Genomic DNA, 25,220 nt, shown 5'->3' with positions numbered 1-25,220 from the left:
ATATTGACAATATGGTAGTTAAATGGTAATCAAAGTTGCCTTAAGTCAGGGATGTGAGTCAATAAACTCAATATCTTCATCGGTTATATCTTATGACTCATTATGAAAATAATCGATGGTTGGTTTTTGTTTAAAAAAAAATTGTACTTTGCACAAACTAAAACAATGTGACAAATCTTTCTTCTTCCAAAAACATCTTGTATCCCCTCATAAATTTTTACCTTCTAAAAACATAAGTGCATCCTTTACCTTGTGGCGGATTCAGGATTTCCGAGCATGTGGGTCACCCTGAACAAAGACTACCAAATAACTAACTAATAACCAAGACTACCAAAGTACCAATACTACCAAATAAAATTCAATTTAACACAACACAACAAATTAACGGCCAAATAACAAATCAATTATTTCAAAAATTTCAATAGCATCAAAAAAAAGTTCAATTTAATTAACAAAAAACTATATAAAGAACATAGGGTAACATCTAGTAACATGTACAAGTAGGAAGGCACAGTTTTTTCATGATATCGACATATATCCAAGAATATGGAACGCCCTTGCTGCGCTCCTTCCTATTCTCAAACCAATAATATCTCACATAGAGACTCTTCCAACTATCAGACACCCTTAACACAAAGGGTCCTAGTGTTCATTCATTGATTAAGGGTGCAAGAAAACAATTCACAGATTCACTAACTAGTTTTATCACATTAGCTTAGCTCAAACCAATCGCCTTTTTTTTTTTTTTTCAAATCGCAACTCCAAAGGGATTGACTAACAAATTAGATATCACAAATTCTACACAGTTGCACAATTCTTTGATTCTTCAATATCCCCTTATCTAAATATAACCCCAAGTAACCATATTTCTAAGAAATCAAGTGAAAATCCTAACACATGAATAAGCCCGTCATGGAAACATAACATCAACCAGAGAATTAAAAAGATGGCAAGAAACATGTCAAGAGATAACAAATTCAATCCAAAAAAAAAAAAAAAAAATCCCATAAGTACATAAACCCTAAAATCCAGAAATACGACCATCCAAATCGAATTAATTCGTGAAATAAAAGAAACTCAGCGCAATGAAACTTGTGATATGTCATTAAAGCTCTAAATTTCAAAATAATCAAACAAGAAAGAAGGAAATGATCGGCAGTGTGGCGCGATGTTGCAGAAGCGGACCAAACGGTGGCTTGGTAGCTAGTGCAGACGTGTGGTGGCTAGTGCGGCAGCGGTGTCGGCTGGCCAAGTCAGATGTGACGTTTGAACGGGTAAAATTGGTTTCACGCGTTTTTTTTTTAATTAAACTTTTTTTTTTACCGCTAAGTCACGTGCACCACGTACATGCATAGCTCCGTCCCTGCCTTTACTACCCTTAAAAAATTCGATTGGATTCGAGAATGTGATATAACCCGATAAGATTTATTCTAAATTCAAATTATACACCCGATTCACACTTCTATTCAAACGAAAACCGAAATTGATTGCTTGACATGAATCACATATCCACAAGTTGGAAACATGAAAATTAGAAATGGAGCACGAGATCAAACGCTCTAACACACTCTAGCTGGCACACAATTAAAACACCCGCCTACTTTCCATATTCCAACGCCGTCGAAAGTTTCATTTTCTGGAATTAACATCGAATTCAACTCTCCCAAACTTCATCACATTTTACCAGAATTCCTTCGACGAAGAACCCTAATTCTTCATTTCCCTCAAATTCAACCTCATCATTAATGCATTCTTGAACAATTTCAACAAATTCTCTCTCCTCCTCTGCCATGGCTGCATTTCGTAGGCTTCTTCCTTCCCGCTCATTTGGTGTCTTTACTCGGACTTGCAGTTCTTGGACTTCTTCTGCTTCTTCTACTGAAGGTACTTAATTGATTTAATTCATCATAAATTTGGACTTTTCTTGCGTTTGAATTTTGTTATAATTTGAGCATTTTGATTATTATTGATGCAATGATGTTCAATCTTGTAGGAATTGGAGGGAGTTTGCGGCATTTCAGTGACCAGAAAGTGTTGAGAATCAAAGACGAGGTAGTCGAGGATGAAGTTGAGAGAATTCGGAGTGAATTCGAGATTGCCAAGCAGTGTTTCCTTAAAATTCCACAGACTCTCAAGTCTATGCCTAAGATGAATCCTGAGGGTATAGTTCTACCTCCATTTCAGATTAATCATTCACTTGGCTAATCTTTTAATCTTGTATAGTTTGCAACTTTGTATCAATGGACTATTAGTTGTTAAATTTCGGTTTAGAATGTTAAAAGGCACCTGTATTTTAATGGAGGGTGTGATTCTTGTTTAATGGTTAAATGCACTTTGTTTTGGATTGAATAATTGATATTGTAAAGACACTTTACATTGATATTGTTTAAATGCACTTTGACTTGGGATTAAATTATTGAATCAACACTATGTTGGGATTACTCTTCCAGGGATATATGTGAACAAGAACTTGAGATTGGACAACGTTCAAGTTTATGGGTTTGACTATGATTACACATTAGCACATTACTCTGCTTATCTACAGGCTTTGATTTATGACCTTGCCAAGGAGCATTTAGTCAATGAGGTTTGTTCAATGTTTTTTCTTGAAATTTGAATAGTTGTTTAAGCCATTAGCATCTGTTTCTTTGTTATATCTTACATAGTCTACTCTGATTGTTGTAGCTTAGGTATCCAGAAAGCTGCTTGAAGTTCAAATATGACCATAGCTTCCCTATTAGAGGTTTGTACTATGACAAGTTAAAAGGGTGTCTCTTGAAGTTGGATTTTTTCGGATCAATTGAGCCTGATGGATGCTTCTTTGGTCGTCGTAAGGTGGGTTGTGACCTCTTATTAGCATTGCTTCTATGCATTGTCTCATTTATTTTATATAGTAGTGTTTTCCTTGAAATTAGAGTTTGGAGGTTTACATTGTACTTTGAAATGAATATGCTATAAGTTAGTTGTATTTTGGTGTAATCTTGCTACCGCTAAGTGAATGGGGTAGCAGAATCCTCTTTTTAGGATTAGAAAACGAATAACTCTGAACACTGTCATTTGGAATATTATTTCACAAATGGGATGGAATGTTAGTGTGATAGTAGATTCCTCTATCCTGTTGTACAGAATCAGCACTTCCAAGGATTGGTAATGACAAGATTCTCATGTACTGTGTTGGGAATCATGTAGGAGCTCTCACTTTTCTAATCATGAAGTTGGGGGTTCCTGTTCTTTGTTGGCCAATCTCATAGCCTCTGACTAGCCTTATTAATGTTTGTGCACATGAGATATGGGCCGTTATTATCCACTTGCCACAAGGATTCTTCTTGTGTAGATGAGCTTTTGGGTCATCATTGGCATATTCCGTGAGCATTGCCAACTTGCTGTTGTGTTGATGGAAAAGTTTATAAATGCTCATATCTGCCTTTGAGACCCCCACCCCCTTTCATTATATTTTTAACATTATTTTCATTTTATTTTGAATTTTTGGTTTGTTAAATTCTTCTATCTCTTGCTACCCCTCTTAAAGCTCACCCATCCGGAAGTGGAAAAGATAAAATATGAAGCAGTTTTGCAATATGATATAAAAAAATATTATTTGCAAGGATTTTGCAAAAAGGAGCTCCTTTTCTGTGATGTGCATACCTTCTGTCTTAGTTGTCCCTTGCACTTTTCTAAACCAAGCTTTTATATAAACTTTGTACGCTGATTCATAGAAAGTGATGTAATTCGTGGAATAGTTAATGTCATTGGAACACTATCAAAATGCTTTATGATTAAAGGTGTTACTATATTACTACCATCCAAGCTGAACTTAAGCACCATGTTGAACCATCAATGAGCAAATAATAAGGTGGAGAAAAAGGAAGTTTGGCTCTTAGATGACAATGGTAATGCGGTTTTATAGGATGCTTAAATGCTTCATTTTACCATTGTGGTAACTGTGAACCACATTTTGCAGCTACAAGAAATCTAAAGCAATGTATTAAATTGCCCAAGGTGCACTTTAGGCGATGAGGGGCCTGCTGCCAGCCTCATTGAAGTGTGGTGCTCTTAATAAATATCAGAAAATTTTAGAGTAAACTATCAAGTTTATGCGCCTCACTAGCTCAAAATGTTCTGTATCTGATCCAAAGCTTATTATACTGTTCATATTTGATAGGAAAACTGGACATTTGTGTCTGAGAATCACATGTCTTTTCTCAATCACCCTAGAATTGGACTTTATTGTGTCTCCTAGGAATGATTTCATTGTGTAGCATAATTGATGCAAATAAATTGGTCTATAATGAAGAATATCTGATTCCTGCTGATGTTTTCCATTTGTCTGTACAGCTAAGGCGGGAGGAGATTATAGAGATGTATGGAACAAGACATATTGGTCGCCATCAAGCACGGGGGCTTGTTAGTTTGATGGATTTTTTCTGCTTTAGTGAGGTAAGGCCCTTTTTCATCATATCTTTCTAATAATTGCATGCTGTTTTCCTGCCTTACTCTAGCAATCACATTATTAGTCTGTTTGTATTTATAGATTCACATTATTAGTCTGTTTGTATTTATAGATTCACATTATTAGTCTGTTTGTATTTATAGATTCACATTATGCCAGCATAGGTAATTTGTAGTGGGGTTGTACAATATTTTTATTTTATAATATGTTTTACCTTTGCAATGTTTGTATAGAGCGAAATCAAGCTGTGAGTCTAAAACCACCTTCTACCCTTTCCATCCTCGTAATTTTTTCAGAAAGAATAAAAATATAGAGGAATGGAAGAGAGACAAGACTGAATGAGTATAATTGATGGTTTTGTATATTGTTAAACTCACAATAAGTTTGTGGAAATAAGACATATGATTGTTGTTATTATGATTTTTTGTAACATATATATTGCTTCAATAACAGTCTTAATGGTGAAGCAGATAATTTTACTTCTGGCATCAACTGCACTCTTTTAACTTATATGCAGCCCCCCTCCCTCTCTTTTTCTCTCCCCCCCCACCCCCCACTAGTCCTGGTCTGCTTGTCTAACTCCCATATGATTGCTACATTGAAGGCATGCTTGATCGCTGACATTGTGCAACATTTTGTCGATGAAAAACTGGAGTTTGATGCTTCTTATGTCTATCATGATGTCAATCATGCAATTCAACATGTTCATAGAAGTGGAGCAGCTCATAAGGCAATCATTGCTGATCCTGAGAGATATCTTGTTAAAAATGTGGGTAATTATGCCGTTTCTTCACTATCACTAGTAATTTTGTGTTACTCCACTATCCATTCGTCCCAAAAAAAGGTTTTAAGTTTATAGTCGATACATCCTCAAAATACAGTTAAAACTGTAATGGAATTTTAAACAAAAAATATAAAATATTGTGTTGAATTTTAAAGTGACTAGAGAAATGATTCATCATGTCCTCAATTCTTTCTAAATTTCAAAGTGTATCCTATATTTTGGGACAGACGAAAATTATTGTCTCAGATTTTATTAAAGTGTCAATTTGGTTTGTGCATAAGAATTACAGATATAAGCAATTTGGTTAAATTACTTTTTATTCAATGATAGTGAAGTTAGAGCCTTTTCTGCCTTAGGAAATGGAGTAACTAAAACTCGTTGGTTATTATAAAACTGTCAAGATGATGGTTAAATAACATTTGAAAAAGTATTATCACCTACAACTTGATAGTATGATGCTTACTATATTTAAAAGCACTCAATAATATTTGCTTGCATTGTTTAATGCTACAGGATCAGTTGTATTGCTTTTTGAAGATGCTAAGAGACAAAGGAAAGAAAATGTTCTTGCTGACTAATTCACCCTATTATTTTGTTGATGGCGGTTTGCGCTTTCTTTTGGAGGTAATTTTCACACTATGTCAATTCTTCCCTTCATGCACATCTTGGTTCACTAATTTTACAAAAGTGTTAAAGACAGGCTTAAACTTTATGTAATGTGCTTTACAGAGTCTGTTTATCATATCTGAAGTCTTAGGATTGCTATCATCTTTAAAAATGAGCATAAGAGCCTGAATGTAATTGTTCAGGAAGTTATGTTTCATGTTGCATGTAGATGCACCGATGCTATTAGGAGTCAGTTGAGGATGTAACAGCAGGGTTGTCTGCTTGTGTCTTTTGAGGCTTTTTTGGTTTGGAGGCTGAGCTCTCTTGTAAGTAACTTTGTAACCTTTCTTGGTTATTAATTCTATCAATTGCCAAAATATAATAAAATTTACAAAGGTACTAAATTCAATAATACAAGCTGAGGGAAACACAAATAACGAATCAGATACATGCTTCTATTGTGAAAACAATTATGGCATCTCTAATTTACAGTAATAAATTTATGGTAATAGATAATGATATATGTTTAATTTTACCACAAGTCATCCTACAAGTATAAGCTTTAACATTTTCAATAAATTTCCTAGTCTCTTGGGTAATGCATCCCTGATTTCCCATTAGCTTCCATTCTTCTCTGTATTAAAAAGGACTGCCCAACATCAATTTGGAATTTATGTGCTCTTACGATTCTTGATCATCATTTGGCTTATCTATAATTAAAGATAGAAAATTAAAGAACATACAAACATGCAAAATTAATGTGTAGTTGGTATTCACCAGTTTAACACCTTTTGGCAGTATATACAATTTCCTCTAGACATTGTTTTTAATACTTAGATTAGTAAACTCATACTTATAAATCAATTCACCACCAAGTAATATATTTCTATTTTTTTAATTATTTCACGACTAAAAAAACTATTATTATCTGAGGAAAGAGGACCAACACCAACAGTGGGATGTTTAGTTCATAGTTGGCCGTTCGTTTTTTTATGCTGTGCCGTGCGCCTTTTTGAAGGCAATCTAGGCTTGGAGGCTATTTTCTGTGCATTGGAGAGACTTGGGTCTGCAATAGGCTTGTTTTGTTGGCTTTAGAGGTGCCAAGGAAAAGATGTGGCGGAATCCTTTTATGACTATTATGTGGTGTTTTTGTTAGAATGAAATGCAAGCATTTCTGTGGAGCTGCTATATTAACTGATTTGTTGTGGGTTTGATACTTTGATTAGATATCTAGCATAGGGCCTTAAGATTTACTCAGGCAGAGATTTTTAAAGCAATTGGACTTCTGTACTAAGGACGACTTTTCCTCTGACATTGTACTCTTACTATATATCTTGGAAAAATAGCGATAAGGAAAGGAGCTACTGACTATGCACTGGAATGCAAAGGAGATATGGCGACAAACACCTATAGCCACAGATGAACAGTTTTTAGGACCATAATGGTAGAAAAGAAGAAGATTCACAATGACAATAGCGCAATTTGCATGATTAGAAGACAAAATAAACTTATAAATTCAAGATTTCAAGGAAAATATTATAGTTTTTATATTCCTAATGCACGTATATCTGTTGCTGAAGGAAGAGAGAGGGGAAGGGGGTTGTGGTGAGTGGGTGCAAAGAGATTCTAAGGTTTTTCTGGGGTTTCACTTCCATGTAGGTTTTGGGTCTCTTTGTTATATTGTATGGATTTATAGTAATGCATGAGGATTGTGCACATCCTCATATTCCCAATCCTTATGAACTTTAGTAAGCCATGATTGCCAAGAATGTATTGGGATAAGAAACAACTGAGTTAAGAAGTATAACTATTTGTTAGGATTTACTTTTAAAATATTATTTATACTCTAATCTCCTGCTTTATTTTGGAGGATCCTTATAATTGATTTGCACATGATCTTCACATTTGTTTTGTCATTTCAATAAATTATATCTTATTTGTGAAGATTCATGAAGTTTAAAAATTGTAATGTTCTTTTGATGTGTTGATCAGGATTCCCTGGGCTGTGGTGACTCTTGGAGAGAACTATTTGATGTAGTCATTGCTAAAGCCAATAAGCCAGACTTTTATACGTCAGAGCGACCATTCCGGTTAAGATCTTATGCTCTTCTAATTGTTTATTAATATGTAGATCTTAACCAGTATCACATTATTTATCTATATGTGGTTTGTCCCAGCATGTCATGGATATGGGAAGTTAAGTTGCTATCTACTTCATAGTTTGTTTTACTATTTGACAAGTCCACAAATTTTTTTTTGGGCAAGGGGGGGAGGGGAGCTTGGAAAGTAATTAGCTAGTTTGTTGAATCCCTGTTAGAAGAAATAACCTCTTCCCCTTTAATTGTAAATGGTTTTCACACTTCATACGAGTATGGAAGGAGTCTGAAGAGTCTGAACACCCTATAAATAATGTGGATTACATAGGTTATAGCTTCCAATTCCCTTAAATATTGTGCTTTAAGGTATTGATTAATATGTTAACTGTTAAGGAAGTATGGTGTGTTGGAATTCGGAAAAAAAGGGGGAAATGAGAATCAAACCCTGTTGTATATGTAAATATGCGTGCATTGATGCCATCATGCCAATGTCTGAGTATATGGGTATACATGTATGTCTCACTTTGCATGTTTTTGTGTGTCTGTGCCTACTATATGCTTCTGATTTGTTTGTGACAAAAAATCGCACATGAGTAGTATAACTCGTAAAGTGGCACCCCCAATCCAAGTTAAATATTATTAAATATACTGTATTCGATTAAAAGATAGTTAAGATGGTAGGACTTGTTACTCTTTTTTATTGGTCTTAAGTTCAAACCCTATAATAAACATCTCTATTGTTATTTAAAATGTTTACGGTTGAGTGGATGATGTGACATGTTTCTAGTGCATGAGAAGGGTGCTGCTTGGCACATGTACTTTCTTAGATCTACTATTTAATATAGATTAATATATACGAAGTATATTTTGACATAATTATAAAATATAATTCTCCTGTTTCTGTAATGTAGACCCATTACTTATAGAAATTATGTGTTAAGAGAAAGAAAGCAAAAGCAAGTAGGTACAACAGTATTAGTGGAAATGTAAAGCAAGGAGAGGGAAGGCAAAATCTACTGGGTAAATCAACAGTATAAGGGTAAAAGTTACCCAAACAGAAAATGTGTCAACTAAAAGAAACTTCCCAAATATTAATATTTCCGTTGTTCTTTTTACTTGTGCTATATGGAGTTTTACGCTTATCACTACGTAATTTGTCGTGAATATCTTTAATTATCTTCTAGTTAAAGTTATAAAAAGTTTATGTATTGAGATTATATATCTAGACGAATCTAACAAGATCCTACATGACTATATCTTTCTTTATGCTCTCAACATATGGTCAAAGGAGTGTGTGAATAGTATAAAAGTGCAAATGGTGCAAGTATCAATGAATCGAAGTACATGTCAATTAATAAGAAGCAAATTTAGTAAGTATATACGAAGTATTTAAAAGTTAAAACTTTGGACTTGATTGGACTTATGGAGTCCAAGAGGTCAACTCCAAAACTATATACCATGGTTGAGAACATTTGTACTATTTACTTTCTTGAATTCATGTATTTTTATTTCATTGACTGCAAAGTACTGATTTTGATCTTTATGTGGCACAGATGCTATGACACGAGCAAGGATACGTTGGCATTCTCTAAGGTGGATGCTTTTCTTCCCAATAAAATATATTACCATGGATGTCTGAAATCCTTTCTCAAAATTACAAAGTGGCACGGGCCAGAGGTATGTCAAAATTTGCTTTATCTTCCTGAAAGGCTCCTTTATAGCATTAGGTTTCTTCTACTGATTCTGCTGGCTGGAACTTAATTGTATAGAAAATGTGCTACCATTACTTCACTGAAACTGCAAGCTTTTAGTATTATTCTAGCTGTCACGCGTCATCTTTTGGTCCTTTCTTTAAATATCTACATTTTGCAGGTCATATACTTTGGTGACCATTTGTTTAGCGATCTTAGAGGGCCTTCAAAGGCAGGGTGGCGTACTGCTGCTATCATTCATGAATTGGAAGTAAGTTTTGTGTTAATTTTTGTAACAATTCTTTTTGTCTTATCAATTAATTGTTTTGGAATGTATGCAATTTTCTTCATTTATTGCATTGCCTCTTCTTTTAATATACTAATCCTGAAAGCCTGAAACTGATATTACTATCATGCTCACTGGGTCATAATTTCTTTGTTAACTGGTTTGAATTTATTTCTTTGCCACACCTGTTTTGAATTTCGAGGTTTTGTGGGAAAGAAGCAGAACTATTTTATGAGCAACATGTCCGGCACAGCCATTTTAAATTACTAGATTAAGGGTGACATCGTTATATCTTTTATCTGATGAACAACATGAAAAACTTGTTAGAAAGAAGAGCATACTGCGTAAGTAGGTGAAATTTGAAGGTTCTATATGAGATAAGGTTGATATCTTTCTGTGCAATAATGATGGTTAAGACTTGGATTTCTGATGTTGACATTGCAAAGACTTTATGGGGGTCTAGTAGCCTACAGTCTAGTGTCTACTTTGATGTCATTTTGAGCAGAATAAGTAAAAACCTCTACTAAAACTCCTAATTTCTAAACATAATATCCTAATCAATAAGGAAACTACATGCTCTGTGCTGTCAATGACTTTGTCGCATTTACATGTTAGTTACTTAGTCACTTTGCCAAGCTCCCATCAAGGCTTTTAATCAATGTCAGAATACTACTTGACACACTCGTGTGGTTAACTTGGGTTGCAACCTAATATCACTAACTAAAATGTCTTGAGAATTTGGAATCCTAAAACCCAATAATGGAAAACATAAATTGATACCTCTACACCACTGGTTTGAAGTATTAATCTCAAAACAACTCCTTGCTTCTAAAATTGTTGAAAGTTGTATGAAGTATTTCTATTCAATCATGATACACATCTTATCATCTACATACCATTGCACATTATCATCATCATCAAAAAATTTAAGCAGTGCTCTACATGGCGAACTTCTCACTAGCTACTCTTAAACAATAATAATTTTGACCTGGCCAATGTTATCATTTTTTTTTTTTTTTTATCAATTCCTCATCTTGAATTTGCAATTTTTTGTAGATTGTGGTTTTTCTTTGTGTCAACATCTTTTCATAAAGGTGCACAGCTGGCCAACTCTCTTTGCATTTTGTTATTTTTTGGAATTAACAAATAATTACGGGGCTTACTTTTTGGATAAATGTGCTTTAAAGATTTGGCGTTGGTAATATCGTGTATAGATGATGAGATGTGCATCACAACTAAAAAAAAGATCTTAAATTTTTTCTACAAATTTTGAAGCAAGGGAGTGTAGCAAGGTGTGTCAGTATTAATGCTTCAAATCAGTGTCTTCTTAATGCATTAATGGGTCTAAGGATTCCAAATGGGTGGATGTATATAGCCACTTTCTTATCATGGGATTAGTGTTCCTATAATCATAATCCTGGAACAAATTTCATCCATTGATGCTTGTGTAGTTTTTTCAGTTCACAAGCTCCTTTATAACGGTTTGATTTGATTTTTGCAGAATGAAATACATATTCAGAATGAGGAATCTTATCGTTTTGAGCAGGTAACCTTTGTGATGTTCTTATTTGTCACCTCCACTGCCCCATTCATTTGTGGCCAATATTTTACAATCACTGATAGTAGTTGCAACTTGATGTAATCTCACATATTGCTGACTATATCTCAGTAAGGTTGAGGATGTAGAAATTGATTATCTTAACAAACAATGCTATCTGATTAACTGGGATATCCTATGACTGGAATTTCACAAGTTTACAGTTTTGTTAAATGTACAAATGATGATTAGATCACGTAATTTGCCAACCAATGATGAAGCAAATTGCTCAAGAAAATGAGATCAAAAGCAGATTTCACATAGACCAACTGATCCAAATTTATACTTTTTGTTGTAAAAAATTAATGAATCTGCTGCATACAATAGGATTTACTTTAGGATGTATGCTATTTCAAATTTTCATTTGAATTTGTGACACTATACTATTAAAACCATTAAATAAACTGATGGTTGCTCCCATTTGATTGGGGGACAAAATAAAGACTTGTTATAATACACATAGAATAAGAGTATCTTCTAGATGTGATTGTTTAACCACATATTTCAGTTGCACACTCATCTTTGCCAAAATTATTGGACTATATTAATGCTTGTGCTAGATTCTGTTTTCAAAATGTGTCAAGTCCCTTGATTTCTTTTATTCATATGCTGTGGGTCTTCTAAAGCTTTCTCTCTCTTTTGGCACAGGCGAAATTTCACATTATCCAAGAGCTCCTAGGTAGATTGCATGCAACTGTTGTAGATTCACAAAAAAGTGAAGCATACAGGTCACTCATGAAAGAGCTCAATGAGGAGAGGCAAACAGCACGCTGCACCATGAAAAACATGTTCAACAAGGCTTTTGGGGCCACTTTCCTCACTGATACTGGTCAAGAATCCTCATTTGCCTATCACATCCATCAATATGCAGATGTTTACACCAGTAAGCCAGAAAATTTCTTGTTCTATCCACCTGAAGCATGGCTGCATGTGCCCTTTGATGTCAAGATCATGCCACATCATGTGAAGGTATGTTGATGTTTTTCAGAGAAATTTGAGTTTATGTGAAGTCAACCTCTATGCTTTTCCATTGTTAACCTGACATATTTATTTGGGCGGAGGGGGTGGGAGGAGGAGGGAGAAGGAGGGTTTTTCGTCCAAGACATCCCTTTGACATGCTTTTATGACATTTGAAGTTGAAACAACTAGATATGTTGCTGGGTCTTCTTTTCTGTACCCATTTTCTTTCTCCCACTCCACTTCTGCATGGGCTGCCTTTTTGGCTTTCCATTGTTGTATGATGATAAGCTTGCACAGTAATGGACTGATAGCTGAGTTTGTACTAATGAACCTGGAAGTGATTAATTTAACTCTGGAAATTTCTGTTGGGAAGGACTTTGGAAGAAAATAGTGAGACCCATTATCAGAAGAAACGAAAAGGAAGGAGGGGGGGGGGGGGGGGGGGGGGGAGGGGGGGGGGAATTGAAAAATGGTCGAGCTTGGTTCTTAACGTGACTTATATCAATTTATCATTGTAGCTTGTTGTTAATTACTTGGTTCTTTAATAAACTCATATTAATCTTATTAATAATTGTGCAGTAACTTATATATTACGTTTAATGTTGTTCAGGTTCCTTCAAGCTTGTTCAAGACATAGGAGACATTCGTTTTGATCATTTAGGATTGTTATAGCTTTGGACTCAAATTTTGATCTTGCGAGTAAAGTCTGCTTGCTCACTCCAAACGATTTTTATTTTTTTTGCTTATACGAAATACAGTTTAGGCAAATGTTGTAAAGTTCGAAATACAGTTTTGGCATGTACCATAACATGTAGATGATGGAAAATCTTATACACAACCCAAGGTTGATAGATAAGAAAAAGAATATAGAAATAATAATCATTTGTAAACATCATTATTTTTACCAATGTATTGCCTTTAGTCATTTTCTTTCTGTGTAATACTCAAATGTTGGATTATGTTTGTATTTCTCAAATGTATTTTGTGACATTTACTTTGTATGTTAGAGAAAGTAGACAAGGGCTGCAGTTGGTCTGCACTTTGCTCAATCTAAACTTGATGAGAATAATTAGTGTTTGAAGTTTTGAGCGCATCTTGTTCAACCTTGGCTTGGTTTGAGCCTAATTCACACATGTTTGATCATCTGCAATTCGCACTTTTCCATAACTATGAATTTTTTGTGGAAAACCATTTGGGATAGATGAAGCATTACCAATTCCTCTATTTTCTCTCTCCTCACTCTTACTACAGTGGAGGTCGGAAAGAAGTCGGCATCGATGACGACAAAGACCACAGTTGCTACAAATTCCGGCGAAGGATTTCGAAAAGTGAAAAACTGAAGTGGAAGCAAAAGAGGATTTGGATTTGAGATCTTGAAGCAGACGATGAACTCCGGCGAAGGAAATCATTAAAGCGTTGAAAATATATCTGATAATAAAAGAGAAGTGGAGGCGACGGCGGCGGAAGTGTCGGAGGGGATCGGCGGAGGATGGACCATCACTGTAGAAAGGTCGGAGTCGGCGGTGGCGCCGGAGACGGTGGCGGAAGAATTAGGATTTTTGGGTCGATTCTTGCTCTTTTGGGGGGGTTTGGTCGATGTTCCATTTTGGATTTTTGGGTTGATTCTTACTACAATGGAGAAAGAGTAAGGAAAGAGAAAACGAGGTAAGGAAAGCAAAAGATGAAATGGGGGATGAGTTTGTGCTGCTTTTTATTTTTATTTTTTATATTCTTGTATAATATATCTGATTTTTTTTGTTGGATGGAATGATTAATTATGTGAATAAGTCCATAAAAGAAATATATCAACCAGTTAATGTCTGATTTTATTCAATATTAGGAACATGTAAGACATAAATATAAATGTATCAACGAACAAAAGGAACATATCAAACATAACTGATATGTTTCTTTAGTTGGTTTATATCTTTATTTTATTGGCTAATATATTTATTTTGTTGACTGATATGTTTATTTGGTTGGTTTATATGTTTCAATTTGTTGGCTGATATGTTTATTTTGTTGACTTATATGTTGGTTTTGTTTGTTGATTTTATCTTTTTGTTGGCTGATATTAAAAAAAACATATCAGCCAACAAAAATAATATATTAGGTAATACAAAAAAACATATCAGCCAACAAAAAGAATATATTAGCCAATACAAAAAACATATCAGCCAACAAATGAAACATATCTGCCAACAAGTGAAATTTATCAGTCAAGCCTGTCGCACGCATAATATATCAATAATTTTGGTGATGTTAAAATAAGTAAGTGTAAGTATTAATGGGTGAAAATGACAAATTGTAGTACTACAACTAATTGTATCTTGCTAGGTATAATCAAATACTACATATAAATGAAAGTTTTTTTTGTTTATATGTCAATAATTTTTTCATTCGTACAAAACAAGCAAAAATTTGGGTGATTTTCCACAATGTTGCTAAAAACAAAAATAAATTCCTCAATTGTGTTAGTCGTCAAACAAATTCCCAATCCTAATTCTCAATCTAGCATCCACGTAGGATTGGTTCATAGTACTTGTTTTGGATCTGCTTAAAACTGCTAGTAGTTTAAGAATCGCTATTGGCTTTATTGGTTTTAAAAAAACATTCAAAGAGACATAACTTTTATAACAACAATTTTCTTTCTCTCAGGTAAATGACCAGACACATTTGAAAATAAATAAATAAAAGTTGCAGACTGCTTGCAAAGGGTGGGGTCGCGGGGAAAATGTGGGAATTTGTAGATGTACAAGTAGATTCAAAGAGACCAGGTTCCTAGATTAATAGACCCGTATAACCGTTAATGATGTTAGCGGTTTCATACCAAAGCAATACAATTAACAAAACCCTAGATTAATAAAACTGTTAATGATGTTAGCGGTTTCATACCAAAGCAATACAATTAACAAAACCCTATTATCAATCCTACGCGAATGAGATAGGAGGTTAGATTAGTTGGCTAGTTATCCGACTTATAGGCTTGAGGTCACGGGTCAAGTCTCACCAAACACATTTTTAAAAGGATTTTTCAATATTACAAACCATGTACCTAATATCGGGTCAAGTTTTTTTTTTGTAAAACTGCTAACATCGTTACAGTTCATTCATGTGAATTGCTGTCTCAAGTGAGCAAGTAATTCACGATTTCTCTCAATCTCTCATGTTATTAGCATAACTGCGCAATCTTTCAAAAAAAAAAAAACTGCGCCAACGAAACAGACAAAGGGCATAAAACCCCTCGGACCACCGTCACCTGATTGCCGCCGACTAACCATTGTCACCGGATAACATACGCATTACACTGTACACGACTACACTACTCTGTCTTGTTTCTTCGTTTCTTAATTTCTTTTACTTCCATTCGTTGATACTGATTTTTTTTTTTTTTTCTCTCACAAACCCACTTTGTTAACATTTCAGTTAATTTCGAGCTATTTACCTACTTATTCAATACAATTCGGAGGATTATCATCAAAAGGCTTTTCAATTTTCAATCTTTTCAGAAATCATGGAACCCTCAAATGAAGAACAACCACCCATACTTGATCGTATTTCTCGAGCAACTCGAGGAAAAAGGTGGGATTCTTCCAGTAATTTTAGTAGCAGAAAACTTCAATTTGTGACTTAATTGTTTAATTTTCCTGTATTTTTTTGAATTTTGAGGTAATGGGTGTTTTCTATGTTTACCAGGATGACCAAATTGCTTGATGATGAACTTGAAGAGGATGAGGCTTTCTGGAATCAAGACGCGCTTTTGGAGGTAATCTTGTGTTATTTAGCTGAGAATGAACTTTCTTTAGGGGTGGTACCCAAGATCTCGGGTCGAATTCCGTCTACATTATTTGCCCTTTTTCAGAATTGCTGTATCAAGTTTGAATTGGGTTTTCAGGATAATTAATAATTACTTCTTTATTTTATCCCGCTCCTCTAATTTCATAATTAAATGCATGTATTTAGCTGGGGAAGAGCTTTCATGAAATGTCTTGCTAAGTAACTGAAGTAACTGTTATTTTGTTGATGCAATGGTGGTTTATAATCTTGCTTTTATCATGTTTCAATAGTGCATGACTTGATTTTTCTTTGTATTAATGCTTTTGTCATGTCTCAGGAAGAGAATGATGGAGAATATGAAGCGGAACCGGAGATTGCTGATGAGTTTGATAGTGACTTTGGTGAAGATGTGAGTGTCTAAACAGCTGCTATCATGTTCATTAAAAAAAATATTTGCACCTTTTAGTTTCTGGTTATTGTTTAAGTTTGTTCTTAAACATTTTATACACTGTTAAGTTTCTTGTTGTTATTTAAGTTCGCAATGCAGCATTGTGTGTTTTGATTGTTTTCTGAAATGAGGTTTCGTTCTCTTGAGTACCTGAGCTAAGATATATACACTTGTTTTTTTTAGGAGCCTGAGCCTGATGATGGAGTACAGAATGAGGCAGAAGCAAGGTTTATATTGATTGTAAAAACTTGTGTTGTTGTTTGATTCTGACAATGAAATTGTAACGGAGGGTCTGCTATTTTGCAGGGAGAAGAGGCCAAAGAAACGACTTATATATACAGGAAAGCCACAGACAAAGAAGAAAAAGAAGAAGGACCTTTCTAAATTGGAAGAATCTTTGAAGGATGAAATGAATAAGGATGTTTCAGAAATAGTGGAGGTTCCTGATGAAGAAAAACGTTCTGGACAACCTACCACCTCAGATCATCATGAGGAAGGTGATGAAGCTGAAGGAGAAAAATCTGTGAGGAAATCTACTAGAACTGCTGTTATCGTTAGGCAGGCTGAAAGAGAAGCAATTCGTGCTGCATTACAGGCTACAATGAAGGTCAGTCTTTCCCCCCATTCTTTGATGTTTATATTGATACTTCATTGTAGCCTCCACAGTAATTTTTTTTTTTTATTTATTTATTTATTTTTAATTTTTATTTCATTTAATTTTTTTTCCATTAGAAATTTCATAATTCTATAATTTATATAAGTTCATATATGCATATTTTGTTCATGGATTTCCACCTTTAACAAAAGCAGTAGTTTTTGGGTTTTGTTATTGGGAAGTGTGTGGGGGTGGATGGGTGGGTTGTGAGGTAGAGATTTCTGCTTCATACTATGATTACTGTCACTCTGTTGACAAGAGGATGAAGCTGTTTAATGCCTTGGGTAGGAAAGAGGCTCCGGATTATGCTCTTAGGCTCTAAATTGTCTCTTTGCCAGGCATCTCTCTTGCTGTTGTCAGTCACCTTTCATTCCAAAGCTTATACTTCCTCCATGTTTATTTACATGCAGCACACATTTTATCACACTTTAAGAAAAACACTATTCACTGGTCCAGTGGTCCCACATTACTTTAACTCTTTGAATAATCCTTCGAATTACCTAACCACTCTCATAAACTCATCCTTCATTTAAGAAAACCCACCATCAACTGCCATAACCATGTTCTCTTCTGCCATAAAAGCCACTGCCGCCACCACACCCGCCATTGTCGCCACCTGATCCACCATTCTCTTCCACCATTAGTGCCATGAAGGACCTTTCAGTGCTTGTGGTAGATAAGAATCGTCCACTTGTAAGGAGAGGCATAAGACATGCACAGATTTTTAATGAAACTGTTTCTATTGCTATCAACATGATATGTAATTGTTTATGTCAATATCATTCATCAAAATTTTATTACAAATTACTAAATATTAAAAACTATATGCTATATCTTGAATTACTCTGGTTCACATATCTTTGCTCCGAGATATAGAAAAGTAATTACTTCACTGATTTGAAGCATTTGTTTCATTTGAAATAATTATCAGCCCGTAAAAAGGAAAAAAGAAGGCGAGGAGAAACGAATGTCTCAGGAAGAAATGCTCTTGGAAGCTGCCCAGACAGGTTTCATATTTTGATTCTTTCTTAAATGAGGTGATGAATGGATTTAATAATAGTAAAGGAGCTTGTAATTTTCACTTCTTTATCATTAATATATTGCAGAGATTATGAATTTGAGGCACTTGGAGCGTGTATTAGCAAGGGAGGAGGAAGTTAAGAAAAGAGCTATTGCGCATAAAGCTGTCTATACTGGCCCACAAATGCGATATTCATCCAAAAATGGCAAGTTTTTCTTCTCTTTTAGCTATGCTTACTGGGCCCCGCATTTTATTATATGTGACAGACAATGCTTTAGCTAAGATGTATGACCTTAGGGTGCTCAGTCTGCTCACTCTCCACCAATTTACTGATATTTTATTATATTTTTTTGATGAGACTGATGCAGGATCCCTTCTCAAAGTGGCCGTAAAATTAGACAATCAAAATTTAGTGTTTTAACTCTCTGCTTATATACTTTTATCTTGCAGGTAACACATATATCGAATTCAGAAATGGACTATCATTTGACTCTCAGATCTCTACAAAACCAGTTCCTTGTAAGTTCCTGAGTATTTGAGACCATTCTGATGTAATATGTACGGAGTATCTTGTAGGTGTTTAATTTCCATGCACATAAATCTCTGAGTTTCGGTTAAGCATGAGTATATAAAGGACCACATGTTATACATTTTGGTTCCTGGTATATTAATTTGATTGTTCTGTGTAAAGAAATAATTGCTATATCATACTTGAACATCTTTATTCACGCTCTGTCTTGATTTTTGTAAGTCACTTTCAAGATTAATCGGGACTAATATTGGTTATTGAGCAATTTTTTTCATATCAATGTGGCAAAAGCTTACAAAAATCACAACAGAGTAAAGGGTTGTAGAAGTTGTTTCTACCCTTGATTGATTGATATGCTACTGGATGCAGCCCATTTGGTATTATTATGATGAAAATTGTTTATTTTTTTTCTCTTGCCATCCACAGGGGTTAAAGGCTTTGGCCAAGCCCCTTGTGAATAAAGAAGGAATATTAAACCACTGGGATACATTTTCTGATGTGTTTTTCTTCATTCCTTTCATTGTTCTTGCTTCTATGAATCAAGAAGAATTTAATATTCAAATTTCTTTTCCTTTCAGATCCTCAGAAAGCGCTATGCGTTGTCACTGGACTGCCTGCAAAGTAAGAACTGCAAAAGCTAGCATTATTTTTTTGAATGGGAATTTTTAATTTAGAAGCTGAGGTTTGACTATACGAGCATCATATTGGTAATCTTGAGTTTTTCAATTCTTAATTTTCCATTTCATACCAAATGCATATCTCCAGTAAGCCAATTCAATAGCTTCTTTTGCAATGTCTATTATAGACTAATTCATTTGACGATTCTTTAGAAGATAATATGCCTTTTGTTTTAAGATAGACTGAATAGGCTTAAGGAGATGGTACTCATGCCTTAGTCCTGTGTTTACCAGACTGTATATTCTAACATGTTTAAATGGCTATGAATTTTATATATTTTAGGTACCGAGATCCAAAGACAGGGCTACCTTATGCAACAAAAGAAGCATTTCAGATAATACGTGAACGGTATTGCTTCATAATCTTAATGCACCCTTTTTCTCGTATATTACTTCTGTTTTATTTTCAGTCACTTAGAAGTGACAGCTCACAAACACCATAGCATTTTACCTTTTTTTTTTCTTCTCTTGTGGGCATTTACTTATGAGTATGATATATGTGGATAAGTTTTCTGCTAGGTTAAAGTTTTGGATAATTTATTCACTGCTAAAGACAGAGAAGTACTACATTCAAGTAAATCATAGAAGAAATCTCTGTGAAATACATCTGCTATCTGAAACAATAGGTTGTCATGTAAGAGGCTGTGGTGTACAGCTTAAAGCATAAGCTTCTTGAAACCAGTTGATATATGCTGATGCCTTGTGAATCATATTCCTGTAATTTTTTTGGTAGACTGTCCAATTTTCCATTCTAGTTGCTCTGAAGGTATTTTCCTTCAGTGCAGATTCTTATGTCTTGTCATTACACCTGTTTATCTGTCACCTCCACCTTCAGCATCACTTAATTTGGCATACATACATCTCAAAATACTTCATTTAGTAACTTTGTGAAACATGGTGAGAAGTGACAGATGAAACATCTGAAACATCTTCTTGTTTGGAACTTTGGGCAGTAGTGACGGGTGGAACTAGTGTCAGAGAGAACCTATGCTACTTGGACTCTACTGGAAGTGTCCTACCCATGTACTGATTAATGTGTCTAATTGAAATTTCTTGTCTAAGGGTTTGTTCTCTTCACTTATTTTTCACTTATTTAGTTCAAGATAAGCTCTCATAGTATAAGTTAACAGTTAATAATATAAGTTCAAGTTTAATAAGTTTAGATAAGTTCAGGCCTCCATTCTTTATACCTTATTGTCACTTGTGACCTATGTTACTCGGACTCTTCATTTCATCTTACGTACCCGTGTCAGACCCTCGACACTCGGACATGGGTATGACACCCAGGCATTTCACTTTTAGTACAAAATCATGAAATTTTTTCACAAAATAGCCGAGTCAGACGCTTAGACACGTACCCATGTCGGACTCGGGTACCCGAGTCCAAGTAACATAGCTTGTGACATGTCTAATAAGTTTAGGTAAGATAACTTCAGGCCTTATCAACTCAAATAAGTTCATATAATATAATTAAATGGCATAAGATAATTGAAATTCAGGTGAAGAGAACACCGCCTTAGTGACTAAAAAATATTACCTGATTTTGGTCTAAAATGAAGTGTCATATCATATCCACATCTAATTGCCGAGTTTCCAACACGGGTAGTTGTAGTAAAATGAAGTGGTAGAGAAACATAGGAGAGAGCACTATGAGCAAAAAATTTGGACCTAGCCACCAAAACTATAGTCAGTTAGTCACCAGCCAACAGAAGGAACTATTAACCCAAGCGCTTGCGAAATAAGGAATGATTAGGTTTTAAGTGGATAAAGTCACCTTTCTTATGAAAAAGTTATGGCTTTTACTTGTGTACTTTACCGCCAAAAATCTCTTCCCAAGGATAAATAAACAAAATGCTTGAGCAAACCCTTTCATTCATTATTTTGCAACTATGAATATTATAGGAAATTTTGCAAAAAACCACTTTTTAAAAGAATTTTTTTGCAAGAAACCACCTTATAGATTTTTTTTTGCAATGACATACCTTAATCAATTTTTTTTTTCAATGACGCACCTTAATCAAATTTTTTTTTTGCAATGACACACCTTTGCCCGGGAAAGAGGGTTTGACCCTGTTTCCCGGCATTGACCCGACCACGTGACCTCTTAAAACCACTCTCCAACTACGCCACCCACCGGAATGCCACCAAAACCGCCTTACCCACCCCACCGAAACCGCCTTACTCACCCCACCACCGCCGAAACTACTCTCTCTCCTCTAAATTTACCCAAATTTTCGGTCGCCGCCCCCTTCTCTTTGACGCCGCCGTTGCCTTCTCCTTGCCACCACCTCCCCCTTCTCTCTAAGGTTGAAGGGGGTGGGTAATGCCGCCACTGTCTTCTCCTTGCCACCACCTCCGCCGCTGCCTTCTCCTTGCCACCACCTCCCCCTTCTCTCTAAGGTAACTAAGGTTGAAGACGGTGGTTTACGAGGTTGGGATAGTGTCGGTGTGGGTTTTTGGTGGTTATGGTGGGGTGGGTAAGAGGTGAATGTCAAGATCTGGTGGTGGTGGGGTGGGTAAGGTGGTTTCGGTGGCGTTCTGGTGGGTGGCGTAGTTGGAGAGTTTCACGTGCCTCGCACGTGGTTGGGTCAATGCCGGGAAACAGGGTCAAACCCTCTTTTCCGGACAAAGGTGTGTCATTGCAAAAAAAAATTTGATTAAGGTGTGTCATTGCAAAAAAAAAATAAAATTATAAGGTGGTTTCTTGCAAAAAATTACTTATAAAAGGTGGTTTTTTGCAAAATTTCCAATATTATCTGTCTTCCTTATATAGAATCTGTTGGATACAAGCTTAGAATACAAAATGCTTGACTAGACTATTCATTCATCAAATTTCCAATACTTTGATTATTACAACTTAAATGTCTATCTTATGTAGAGGCTACTGTTGGATACAGGCTTAGAATACAAACTATCATACTTCATACTTACACGAAGTTTATCTAAATATTAGACGTATCTAAGCATTGCTGAGAAATTTTGTCCAGAAATATTAAAATATAGATCATGAATTTATCAACTCTAGCAAAGTTGGTTAAATGAAACTGAGTTGGAACTTTGAAGGCCTGGAATAGTGGAATTGTCTACAAAAGAAATTGCTTCTGGTTTCTTGCTGTTGCTTGCTGATCATTTAGTGTTATGTCTAAAATATTGTTTTGAGATTTTTCAAACAACATAAATCATCTCGATGCAGTTTTTCAAGTATTGTGATTAAAGTCTTTCACACTTGCAAAAGCAAATCACAAGAAATTAAGACTTCTATGGGCAGTTTCGTTGGCTGTAGCACATATTATTTGGGTTTTTTTTTTTTCTCTTTCTTATTTACTTTTTTTTTTAATTTATTTATTTTTATTTTATTTTATTTATTTTATTTAATTTTATTTTTTATTATTATTTCTGTTATTCTATTGACATGGTTTACTGTTTTCATCTCTATGTGATTATTTGCCCATTTAAACATGATAAATATTTCACACAACATTTGCCATTGCCAAATTTATGCTTGCTGCGTGGTTTAACTCATTCAGTGTTGTGAGTTACTGTTTGCTGTTGAGACATTTGCAGTTTTGGAAATGTAATTAGAGGGTTATTATTCATACATTAGGGTTTTGGGACATTAGTTGACTATATTGATGGAATCGTGAGCATGATTAATTACTACAAATAAGACGTAATTCATAGCAATTATTTAGCCGGTAATATTAATTTGACTTATAATCAATGAGTCAAGAGATTCATGTGGGAGCTGAATAATAGAGCTCCCGCAGTCCTGCTTCCCACATGGTATTGAAGGGTTTGATTTTAATTGCTTCCAACCTCATTTGAGTAGGCTAGGTTTTTTCTGTCCAGCTAATATCATTCCATGTAAATGTGTAATGATATGCATAACATTATATTTCTGACTTTGTCTTATACGTGGATGTGAGTAAATGTGATTGAACTATGTGATCAAATGAAGCATGTGAAATTTTGACAATAATTCTTCCTGATGCCAATGATTTTTCTGTTTTGACTGACCTTTTCTTGTACTGCAGCTATTCTGCTGAAAATAACCGTGCTGAAAGTAAGTTGGCTAGTAGTGATTTGTATGATTCAATTATTGGGCAAGGATTTATGGGCAAGAGGAAGAGATCGTCCACCCCGCATCTAAATGAAATATCATATGCTCAAACCTCGAGGCGGTTTTGCAGAATTCCGTCTGCTGACGATTTGGATTCAGATTAGTTGCTAGTGCAGTAAGTTAATGAGTTGTGATGCCATCAATTAGGTGTTATATCGGAGTATGATAAGTCTCACCCTGATGGCACAGCTGGAGATTGGAATGCCAGATTGATTTGTCAAGTTTTGGTGAAGGAACCATTTCCTTTGCCTAGTCAGTTGAGCAAGCGGATATAGAAGCTACAGTGATTTAGAACAGAACTGCTGCTGCTGAACTGCCTGTGGTTTCTGGCAGCCATTCAAAGCTCAGATACTGAATATCCTAGGTGAAGTTCCTTTTCAGTGGCATTACAAAAATTCATATCCAAACTTCTCATTTTGGGATATATAGTCGACTCTTGGCTATATGGTGACTTTGCCACAACCCTCTGTGACTATAGTCAGCCTAAATTCATTATAAGCAAAAATGGAGAACAGTGATAAGCAGCTGTGGTGTATAGGATGTTTGTCCATGCTTATCCAAGACTGCGAGGAGATCAATGTGAACCAAGCGTTGTTGTTGACATGAGTTTTCTACTAGGTGATTTAGAATATCATGTGAATTTATGTTATTGTTTCGAATTTTTTTCTCCATCCTCAGTGCTTAAATTTTATCAGATTTAATGTGTGCATTAGGAAACACACCTATAGTTAAAGTTATGTATTTGTAATGTACCCTTCACTTAGAGAAACAAAGTAGTAAAAGTTACTTCCTCCGTTTTTAATTACTTGCTCCATTTCTTCATGCGCGGAATTTTAGGAGAAATATGAAGGTAGTGAGGTAGGTGGAAGAATAAAAATTGTAAAAAGCAAAAGTAGCTGAGAGAATAGGAGGAGAGATAGTATAAAATTAATAAAATATGATTTATGCTAGGTCCACTAGTTGAGAGAAATGAATTAAATATTGTAAAAACTTTTCAAATAAGGAAATGGAACAAGTATTTAAAAACGGCCGAAAATAGAAAGTGGAGCAAGAATTTAAAAATGGAGGGGGTATAATTTACCACCCTCTTTTCATGGAGCAAGTGTTTACCAAAGTAAATCGCGTAGAATGATAAAATATATGGTGAGCTTGATATTGCTTAGTTTTCATGTTAAGATAGAAAAATTTTGTTCGCACCTTTTTCTCATTTTGTAGGAAGTAGGAGTTTTTCTTTGTTGTTTTTACTCCATATAAAAGTGTAAAACCCAAAAGAGCGCAAATCAAGTGTTAGAAAATAAATATGATAGCATAAAGTTAAGAACAGATACTAATCCAATATAGTACTATGTAACATTTTATAACATATATTACATAATAAAATTACATCTATAATTTCTTTATATTAATAATAATGCTTAAAACAAAAAAAGAATATATATAGATAAAATGATAGAGGCATAGAAAAAGAGAAAATACGAGTTCATCATCGTTAATATCAGTAACAGTTCAAATAATGCACATTT

The 25,220-nt window shown here is 34.8% G+C and overlaps 2 protein-coding genes across 3 annotated transcripts; both read left to right on the top strand.

Annotated features, from left to right (window-relative positions):
- The first annotated feature begins 1,028 nt into the window (after positions 1–1,028).
- On the top strand, positions 1,029–13,725 carry LOC110721914 (5'-nucleotidase domain-containing protein DDB_G0275467-like). The gene is made up of 13 exons (XM_021901151.1): positions 1,029–1,884; positions 1,994–2,161; positions 2,451–2,587; positions 2,686–2,835; positions 4,336–4,437; positions 5,055–5,219; positions 5,748–5,858; positions 7,833–7,930; positions 9,490–9,613; positions 9,809–9,898; positions 11,415–11,459; positions 12,159–12,479; positions 13,081–13,725. The coding sequence occupies exons 1-13, from the start codon at positions 1,791–1,793 to the stop codon at positions 13,105–13,107; spliced, it is 1,632 nt and encodes a 543-aa protein (XP_021756843.1). The 5' UTR covers positions 1,029–1,790; the 3' UTR covers positions 13,108–13,725.
- A 1,755-nt stretch (positions 13,726–15,480) lies between these two features.
- LOC110721913 (SWR1 complex subunit 2-like) lies at positions 15,481–24,388 on the top strand. 2 transcript variants are annotated; one of them, XM_021901150.1, is made up of 12 exons: positions 15,481–15,779; positions 15,980–16,052; positions 16,167–16,236; positions 16,585–16,656; positions 16,879–16,922; positions 17,002–17,302; positions 18,282–18,357; positions 18,457–18,576; positions 18,822–18,890; positions 19,479–19,521; positions 19,861–19,926; positions 23,612–24,388. In XM_021901150.1, exons 2-12 carry the CDS (start codon positions 15,985–15,987, stop codon positions 23,799–23,801), a joined length of 1,119 nt encoding a protein of 372 aa, XP_021756842.1. In that variant the 5' UTR covers positions 15,481–15,779; positions 15,980–15,984; the 3' UTR covers positions 23,802–24,388. The 2 variants fall into 2 exon arrangements, with proteins under 2 accessions (XP_021756842.1, XP_021756841.1); XM_021901149.1 differs by having other exon boundaries at positions 15,484–15,779; positions 15,897–16,052.
- The last annotated feature ends 832 nt before the right edge of the window (positions 24,389–25,220 follow it).

Source organism: Chenopodium quinoa, unplaced genomic scaffold (assembly GCF_001683475.1).
Source record: "Chenopodium quinoa cultivar QQ74 unplaced genomic scaffold, ASM168347v1, whole genome shotgun sequence".
Classification (NCBI taxonomy): domain Eukaryota; kingdom Viridiplantae; phylum Streptophyta; class Magnoliopsida; order Caryophyllales; family Amaranthaceae; genus Chenopodium; species Chenopodium quinoa.
Note: the sequence above shows the minus strand (reverse complement) of the source record. Positions and strands in the feature narration are given on the sequence as shown.